This window comes from Camelus bactrianus, chromosome 19, assembly GCF_048773025.1.
Source record: "Camelus bactrianus isolate YW-2024 breed Bactrian camel chromosome 19, ASM4877302v1, whole genome shotgun sequence".
Classification (NCBI taxonomy): domain Eukaryota; kingdom Metazoa; phylum Chordata; class Mammalia; order Artiodactyla; family Camelidae; genus Camelus; species Camelus bactrianus.
The window spans coordinates 12,819,205-12,828,022 of record NC_133557.1 but is presented as its reverse complement, the minus strand read 5'-3'; the positions used below and the strand labels follow the sequence as shown (position 1 = coordinate 12,828,022).

The window sequence follows — 8,818 nt, the reverse complement described above, 5'->3', positions numbered from 1 at the left end:
TGTAAATTCTACAAAATGAGGGCCAAATTTATCCTGTCCATCGGAGCAGGTTCCTTGGCTGCCACCATCTATCCCGGGGGTGCAGAAAGTGGCTGGTGGGTGTGATCAAGCACATGCAAGGGGCACATAGTGGAAGCGCGTCAGCCCCCACACCTTTGCCCACTCTGGACCTTCCCTGACACTGCTCCATCCATCCTCCCCTCTCCAATACCTTCTTCAGCCTGGTTTCCTCTACTTCTCTGGTGGCGCCTTCTTCTTCACCCTCTGTCGTGATCTTACTTCTCCCTAATGGACACCTTCTCCATGGGTGACCTCATCCACCCCAAACTTCGCCCCAAATCTCAGCCCTTCTGTCCCCCCTGGGCTCCAGATCCAGCCGGACGTCTGTCCCGCACCTCACTCTACTCGTCATCTCCCCCACACCTGCTCTTCCTCCTCAGGCTTTACTTCAGTAAATATCTCCATCATCAACCCATCTTGTGCCAGACATCGTTGGCTCCTCCATTCTTTTTTTTTTTTTTTTTTTTTGGCTCCTCCATTTGTATGCCTCACATCTCGGTCTCGGTTGATTGTAACCCCCTACAAAGATGAATGAATGAATCAAGGAATGAATGCGAGCTTGCTGAAGGCGGAGCCAGGACGGGTCGCGACACGGCCACTTGCAACCATAGAGTCCGCCCAGAGGCTGGCGCTAGAGTGGCCGCATGCGTGGCGGCGTGCTCCCGGCTCTCTCGGAAGTCTCCCAGGGAGGAGGCGGAAACGGAACTCTAACCAGGGCCGAGAAGGACTGTTGCCGCGTGTGGAGGTTCACCTGGTGAGCGGGACACCGGAAGGGTCAGCTCGGGGCGTCCCGGGTCGTCAGGAGTGGGGGCCTGAAGATTCGGGGCCAAAGAGCCTGGAGGGGCGTAGTGGGCGGGACCCGAGGTCTGAGGGCCGAGAGGGGCGGGGTCGTGGTGGGGCCTGACGCGCGGAGGGGCTGGGAGAGGATCCGCCGGCCCTGAACTCCCTGCCCCGCAGTCCCCAGGCTTCATGGCGGTCCGCGCGTCTTTCGAGAACAACTGTGAGATCGGCTGCTTTGCCAAACTTACCAACACCTACTGCCTGGTGGCCATCGGAGGATCAGAGAACTTTTACAGGTGGAAAGGGAGCCCCATTCTGGCGGGCAGTGTGTGGGTAGGTGGCGGGAAGAGGTATTGGGAGTCGGGGGCTCCGGCAGAGTGAGGGCTCTGGCCTTTCGGCCCCGTGACCACCGAGTCCGTCTCCCTACAGTGTGTTCGAGGGCGAGCTCGCTGATACCATCCCCGTGGTGCACGCGTCCATCGCTGGCTGCCGCATCATCGGGCGCATGTGTGTGGGTAAGCCAGCCCGAAGACGCCGAGGGAGGGAGTGGAGCTTCCCAGAACCTTTAATTGTACTCAGGACTCCGAGTGACCCAGGGATTTACAGGCTTTCATCCATTATCTCCGGAGATTACAGAATCTCTCAGGCCTGGGCTGGACCCAGTCAAGTGTCAATAGATCAGGGACAACTTCTGGTGAAAGCTTCTGGATCATAGCAATCACAAATAACAGTAAGGGCTTTCAGTTTACACTTGTTTCATTCCTTCTTCACGAATATCCAGAGAGGTAGGAATTATTGGCCAGTTTGACTCATGAGGAAGGTGATGCTCAACCCAAGTGATTCACCCAGGACCGTACCTAGTTTGATGAGATTGGAAAGTCATTTCTCCCCTGGCACTGACTCTGGGCAAGTTGTATCCTCTTCTGAGCATCCATTTCTGCCTCTAGAAATCGACAAACTAAGATTCTGAAGCACATTGTTCAATGATCCATTTAAATCTTAAATTCCCTTTACCACGCCACTGAGTACCCCTTTACCTCTCAGCATTGTGGACTCTGGTCATTGGTCCTTTCTTTGAGTGGGATCTGTCTGCCTTTATTGCCACCCCTTATTTCTAGTTCTGCTAATTGGGGCCATATAAGACTTTGTTCCTTTGTTTTTTAAAATAAGCCTGGACTCTTGAGTATTTTCTTATTTAGGCAGAATACTCTTATCCCTAACCATGACCTTTGGACTTAAAGTTAGTTCTTAGATAGCAAGGGATAACTTATCCTGACTGCTGGTTTTTTGTGTTTTGTTTTTTGATGGGAGAAATTTATAGTTCAGGAGTTCAGAGTTGTGTCCTTGCAGAGATAGGCAGAGGTTAAGTCATTGTTGTCATAATATAATTGTAGTTCATTCATGTTGCTGTGTATTGTGTTTTGTGTAAGTATATTCATTCACAGTGTATTCATTCATTCTGTTGACAGTGGGCACTTGGGTAGTTTTCATTTTGGTCTGAGTAGTGCTGCTGTTTTTTTTTTTTTAGTGGAAAAATGTGTGTAATTCTATTGGATATATAATACCTAAGAGAGGAGTGTCACAGGGTATGTGAATATTCACAGTAGTAGATGATACCTGATTACCTGAAGTGTTTGACCAATTTACAGTCCTATTGCTTGCTGTATATCTTTGCCAACACTTGGTATTGGCTTTGTTTTTAAAAATTTATTAGCCATTCTGGTAGGTGTAGAGTATTACCTCAATTTTTAAGTAGCAAAATATACAACTAATGCCCAAGAACCCTTCCTGTTAGTGCTGGCCTGCCCTGGTTGATGATGGCGAATTGGACAGGGTGTGTTGGGACAGATTCCTAGGCCATCTCTTGCCTGTCCAGTGGGATTCCTGGTCCCTCCCCGGGGGTTGTATGAATCAGTGGGTTGGAGGACTGGAGTCTGAGTCTAAAGCTTTCCTGGGGAAGCTAATTGGGTTGAGTTGTAACCTCAGCCTCCAGTGCTCAATAGGTGTCTTGTGTATTCATGGTCCATCCTTGCCCCACCCCCACCCCCAATTTGGGTCTCTCCAGGGAACCGGCATGGTCTCCTGGTGCCCAACAACACCACTGACCAGGAGCTGCAACACATTCGCAACTGCTTACCAGACTCAGTGCAGATCCGGCGGGTGGAGGAACGGCTCTCAGCCCTGGGCAATGTCACCACCTGCAACGACTATGTGGCCTTGGTCCACCCAGACCTGGACAGGGTGAGGCAGCTTGGCCCAAGAGTCCCAGGATATTAGCCTAGTCAGTGGTTAGCCACTGTTCTTACCTATTAAGCAGGAATTAAGGATATCTCTTGTGGCTTTTCTTTATACCTGGGCTCTTGCAGTTTAGGTATTCAATGGAATAGTGATATTAGAGGCCTTCCATGATGTGGTCAGTGTCAGAAAGAAGCTGAGGAGGGTATTAATCCTTCAGAATCGGGGAGGTTGACCCCTCCAGTCCTGCAGCCGAGGCCAAGAGAGAAGATTGACAGCTGAACTCTTGAGTGTGGGTTAGCGGAAGGAGGGTGATGTGGAGACCAGCCTCTGGCTCTGCGGGGCATGTGTGGATATTAGGGGCTCCATAGCCTAGACTCTGCTCCAAGATGTATCCCCACTTTTTCTGTGTGAAACTTCCATGTGCAGCTACAGAGCTGGAATGAGGAACTTAGGGAGTCACACCCTGGGTGGGTGTGGGTGTGGAGGCCCTGGGTTAGTTGATCTGCTTGTTCTAGGCATTGAGCACAGTGCCTTTGACTGACAGGAAACAGAAGAAATCCTGGCTGATGTGCTCAAGGTGGAAGTCTTCAGACAGACAGTGGCTGACCAGGTGTTAGTAGGAAGCTACTGTGTCTTTAGCAATCAGGGAGGGCTGGTACATCCCAAGACTTCAATTGAAGACCAGGATGAGCTGTCTTCTCTCCTTCAAGTCCCCCTTGTGGTAAGCATTCCTGTTTTCTGACTTCTGTCTCCTGCTGGGGTAGATCCCTTGGCCTGGTGTTGGGGAATATGGGTTATGACTATCCCAGTTTGGAATTGGGTCTGTGGGTCAGGGAGCAGGGTTTGGGGAGAGTCCTTATCAGGAAGTGGAGAGACTTTGACTGTTGGGACCATGATTCACACTGAGCTATCCCTTGGCAGGCGGGCACTGTGAACAGAGGCAGTGAGGTGATTGCCGCCGGGATGGTGGTGAACGACTGGTGTGCCTTCTGTGGCCTGGACACAACCAGCACAGAGCTGTCAGTGGTGGAGAGCGTCTTCAAGCTGAATGAAGCCCAGCCTAGCACCATTGCTACCAGCATGCGGGATTCCCTCATCGACAGGTATCTGGGCCTCTCTTATTTTGAGGGGATGGGTGGGAGATGCCACCTAGAATGGGAGCCACACTGTATTCATACTAGTAGGTTCTGTATTCATACCAGTAGGTTCTCCTCGCATGTGAGGCCACATCCGCACACTGCCAAGCAGTCATAGGACACAGCCAACAAGCATTGCCCGAGTATCTGCCCATCCTCAGCTTTGAAGACCTTAGCTCAGTGTACCCCTTCTCTGGCAAAGCTTCCCTCTGGTCCATCTTATTTTATCACTGACCACATTGTTTTGTAGTTTATATCCACATGTGTGTCAGTGTCCCTAGCCAGTAGTAGCCAGAGACAGAAAAGAGCTGTTTATTGAGGGAAGAAGAGAAGGCTGCTCTTAGGAACTGAGGAGACCCCAGGTGCGTAAGGGACTTGGGGGGTCGGGTGGTGGGGATTGCATGAAAATCACAATCACCTGGATTTTTGTAGGTTAAAGAAAGAGCAGATTTTTGGGCCCTAACCCTGGAGATTCTGGGGAATTACTTTCTAGAATCTCTTCTTCCCTTGAAAGAAGATATTTAATCCCTCCTCTCTCATCCTCCATTTAGGGTACTTCTCCAGGCATGCCATACCCAGCTAGCACAGGAGTCTATGAGGATAGAAACCCTAAAGTAGAGCAGGTACCCAGTTACAGACTGGGACAAAATTTCCCTTCACTTTCCTTCATTCATTCAATCACCTGATACTCATTCAGTCCTGTGGACAAGGCACCATGTGGGTTAGTCAAGCAACTTAGTGCTACGTCCTGCTTTCGAGGGACTCAGTATTGCAGGGGAGAGAAGATGTAGTGGCCACACATAACTTAGCTACCTCCAAAGAAGAAATACAAGGTGCCTTACATGGCTTTGGAAGCTCCCATAAGACACTTTGTAGAATCCAGGAAGGTTTTGTGAAGGACACATCATTTGGTCTGGGCTTCAGGGAATGAGTACTTAATTGGATATACAAAGATAGAGTGAGGAAGCACTTCAGACAGACCCAAAGATGGGGAAGTGTGGAAGGTGTAAAAGGAAAAGGTTCTATGCCTAGAGTGTTGAGGACTCTGCCCATGTCAAGAACTTTGACCATAGGCTTGTGTTTTGACCTCTGGTCTATGTTTCGATACTTGTTAACATAGACTCCTGGCATTACCTCTCAGATTCCCTCAGGCAACCATGTTTGGGTATTTTAAGAACCTTCTCTGGGTGATTCTGATGGGGGCAGTTTGAAGATCACACTGACAAACTCTGTGGTTGGCACTGGAGAGCAGTTGAAAGGGTCTGCACAGGAAAGTGGTACTGGTGGTTTTGTCATTTGTTTAACAACTTCTTTTGGAGCACCTACTGTGTGCCATACAGTAGTGATGTGGTGATGAATACAGTATATCCTCCCTTTCTTTCTGGAACATAAACTCTCATAAAGAAAGCAGCACTTCCACAACTAATTAAAGAACAAAACAAAAAACTTCTTTGCAACCTAAGAACAGGAAGAAATTTCTGTAACCTGATAACTGGTATCTAGTAAAGAAACTACAGCAGATGTTACATTTAATGGTGAAACTTCAGAAACTGCCGGGCAGAATTGCCTACAGTCAGCAGCACTGGTCAGCATTGCAGTGAGATAGATAAAGAAATGGGTATTGGAAGAGAAGAGAAAAAACTCATTAGCCTCGTTTGGTTTTGAACTGATGAATTTGAGGTACCTGTGAGACCTCACAAGGAAGGTGTCAGGTAGGCAATTAGAAATATGTACTTTGGTTTTATAGTCATGCACATAATTATCACCTCCAGGAAGAATGTTGTGGCCCCAGCCTTGCCACTGGGGGGTTTGTGGCCTGTGCATGTCCTTCCCCTTTCTGAGCCCTCTTGTTTCCTTGTCTGATGTCTATTGGACTTGACCTCTCACGCTTTGATTTATAATCAGTAATGGATAGAATAAATTACTGAGTTGACCCACCTGAGTGGAGAAGGAGTTACTTTTAGTTTTTAAGCATTGAGAGTTCTAGACTGGATTGTGACTCAGGGGAGCAGTGGAATCTGGAAGGGGCTGTAAGTGTGGCTCTTCAGAGATGAGCTGGAACAGAGGTCCTGGGGTAAGGGTGGAGGCAAGCACCTTGAGAATGGAGGGTGAGATGTGCTTTGTGAAGCACCTACTGACAGTGCTCTTTCTTCTCTCTAGCCTCACCTGAGTCACCTTCAATGCTGTTCTGTGGGCTCCTGGCTCTGGACCCTCTCCGAGTCCCACCCAGTCTGTCCCGGATGTTGGCAGGGCGGTGGCAGAGAGCTCACTGGGACTCAGTGGCTGGTGCCCAGCCCTTCTTCACCTGTGCCCATCTCCTGAATCTATAGTTACTACTAGTTACTGTAAAAATCTGTCACATCATGCTGGCTGGCTGGCCCTGTGGCTTCTGGCTGATCACTCTTCTGTTCTGTACCACCCCATTAAAGGGCAGCTTCCTCTGGCCATTCTCAATGTGTTGTCTGGGGACCTTGGCCTGCACCCAGCCCCCCACCATTGTTCCAGAGGGAAGGTGGTGTAGGATGCACACACACTTAGTTCTGCAATCTCCCACCCCACTCCGCCCATTATGAGATGGGTGGTTTCATCCCAGGGCAAGAGGAAGAAGCACTGTCTGCTGTGGTTCTTCCATTTTCCACACAACTTCAGCCTCATCCTTTTGGATTCCAAAAGATGAGAATCTGTTTCAGCTCTTCCCTGGGCCAGTTTGAGTCCTGTAAGGACTCTGGGCCACCTGGCTGTAGGGCAGTCCTGTCCTCTTTGACCCAGGGTGGTTGGAAGTTGCTGGCCTGACTTTTAGGTGCCCTGAACTGCCTCAGACTAATCTGGGCAGGCCCTTTCATTCCCTTAGGGCTTGGTTGGGCGCAGAGCCAGGCTGGAGAGGCGGTGGTGCCTGGGGCCACTCCAAGCATTTTCGAGCTGCTCTTGGGGTGGGGTCCGGGACTTTGGGGCAGGTTTGGCCGGTTGCTGGTGAGTGGGATCAGGTTTGTTGAACCCGGCTCTTGCGCCCTGAAACTTTCAGGCCGGGTGGCCGGGGGCGGGGTCGTGCGCGGTGACGTCAAGCCGTCAGCCCCTCCCGGGCGTCGCTACGCAGGCGAGCAGAGCGCGGAGGCTGGTGCGGCGCTGGGATCTTACTGACCCGCGGCTGAGGCGGCGCGAGGTGAGGGGTGGTCCGGGACGGGCTGGGACGGGCCGGGGGTGGTGCGCGGCAGGCCCCACACCTGACCGTCCTCTCCTCCTGCAGAACATGGGCGCTCAGCTAAGCGGCGGCCAGGGCTCGGGGGAGCTCGCGCAGCCCCGGCCCCGGCCCCAGCCCCAGCCCTCGGCGCCTGAGGGCCCTGGGCGGCCCCAGCCCTCGGCGCCTGAGGGCCCTGGGCGGCCCCAGCCCGAGCCCAGCCCCTGGGGGCCGCTGGACGACGTGCGCTTCCTCATCGTCTGCACCTCCTGGTACTGACTCGCCGTCCCCCGCAGTTACTACCCGTCGCCTCTGGTCGTTCCGTCCGCCTCGCCTGGACGGGCCCTTGTCTCTCCCCACTGCCCGGTGTCTCTCGTCACCTTCCCCCACCCGGAGACGCGCGGAGAGTACGGGAGCCCACGGGGGACTGGCAAGAAGCCTCTGCAGCTTCGCCTAGGGGCACCGTCTTGCCTCTGGCCCCTCCCACTTCCCCGAATTTTGTTCGCTTCTCAGCCAGCACCCAAACCAGCTCAGACCTTTATGCTCGTCCTCACACCACAGTTTCTCCAGACGTCTGGTTCCTGGGGCCATCTCCCTCGTCACTGGCTTCCAGAACCAGGCCAGGGCTTTTGGTAAGAAGACTCCAAGGCTGCGGGCCTAACCTCACCTGTCTGTCCTTTCATGCTGAAAACTGGGCTCTTGCTTTTGTTCCTGGTCGTGGCACCATGTACCTTGACCTCAGAAAAGACCTTGCCACGGTGACCCTGCCCATACTTCTCCTGCAAGGGCTTGTTCCACCACGCTGGGTGCCATCCTAGTATTATCAGCCTGTATTCCTGGGACCCCAGTAACAGTGGGCCTCCAAGGCCAGCCTTTTGGAGATGGGGACATTTGATTACTTGGCTGGCAGATGAGATGCATGGGGCAGCTCCCAGATACCACAAAGTGCCCTGTACCTCTTCTCCCAGAAGCTTCTTAACGTCACTCTTAGAACCCGATCCTGTACCCACATCCCAGGGAAGTGACACATTCTGTATTTTTGTTTTATTTAGAAATGATTTAAAAAACATTATACAAAGGCTGATCAGTTTAAAATGTGACTGACACTGAAATGCTGTGATGTTCCCCAGATTGAGGGGAGGCTGGGCTCTGGAGCCCCCAGTGCTTTGCCCCTCTGTCTGTCTGCCCAGTCCCGGGATGATGGACAAACAGATGACACAAGGCAGGAGAATCCATGATTGGAAGCCTCCAGGCTGAGCCCTCTCTGGGCCTGGCCCTGCATCCCTCACATCTGCAGCCTGGGCTGCCTGCCTCCATCTCCTGCTCTTTCTCAGCTGACCTTGGTAGTACCAGGAGCCAGTGGGGAGCCTGGGGGGCCTAGAGCTTTCAAGAAGTGAGAGCACCAACCTGAGGAGTGGAGAGGAACCAG

At 52.0% G+C, this 8,818-nt stretch overlaps 2 protein-coding genes across 5 annotated transcripts; both read left to right on the top strand.

The window, feature by feature from the left end:
* The first annotated feature begins 592 nt into the window (after positions 1-592).
* EIF6 (eukaryotic translation initiation factor 6) lies at positions 593-6,657 on the top strand. 4 transcript variants are annotated; one of them, XM_010960814.3, is made up of 7 exons: positions 662-814; positions 1,018-1,136; positions 1,270-1,355; positions 2,906-3,081; positions 3,623-3,799; positions 4,000-4,181; positions 6,375-6,657. In XM_010960814.3, the coding sequence occupies exons 2-7, from the start codon at positions 1,030-1,032 to the stop codon at positions 6,382-6,384; spliced, it is 738 nt and encodes a 245-aa protein (XP_010959116.2). In that variant the 5' UTR covers positions 662-814; positions 1,018-1,029; the 3' UTR covers positions 6,385-6,657. The 4 variants fall into 4 exon arrangements, with proteins under 4 accessions (XP_074203297.1, XP_074203298.1, XP_010959116.2 ...); XM_045521016.2 differs by having other exon boundaries at positions 762-834; XM_074347196.1 differs by lacking the exon at positions 2,906-3,081 and having other exon boundaries at positions 593-834.
* A 558-nt stretch (positions 6,658-7,215) lies between these two features.
* Positions 7,216-8,471, top strand: MMP24OS (MMP24 opposite strand). The gene is made up of 2 exons (XM_045521018.2): positions 7,216-7,374; positions 7,459-8,471. The coding sequence occupies exon 2, from the start codon at positions 7,462-7,464 to the stop codon at positions 7,666-7,668; it is 207 nt and encodes a 68-aa protein (XP_045376974.2). The 5' UTR covers positions 7,216-7,374; positions 7,459-7,461; the 3' UTR covers positions 7,669-8,471.
* The last annotated feature ends 347 nt before the right edge of the window (positions 8,472-8,818 follow it).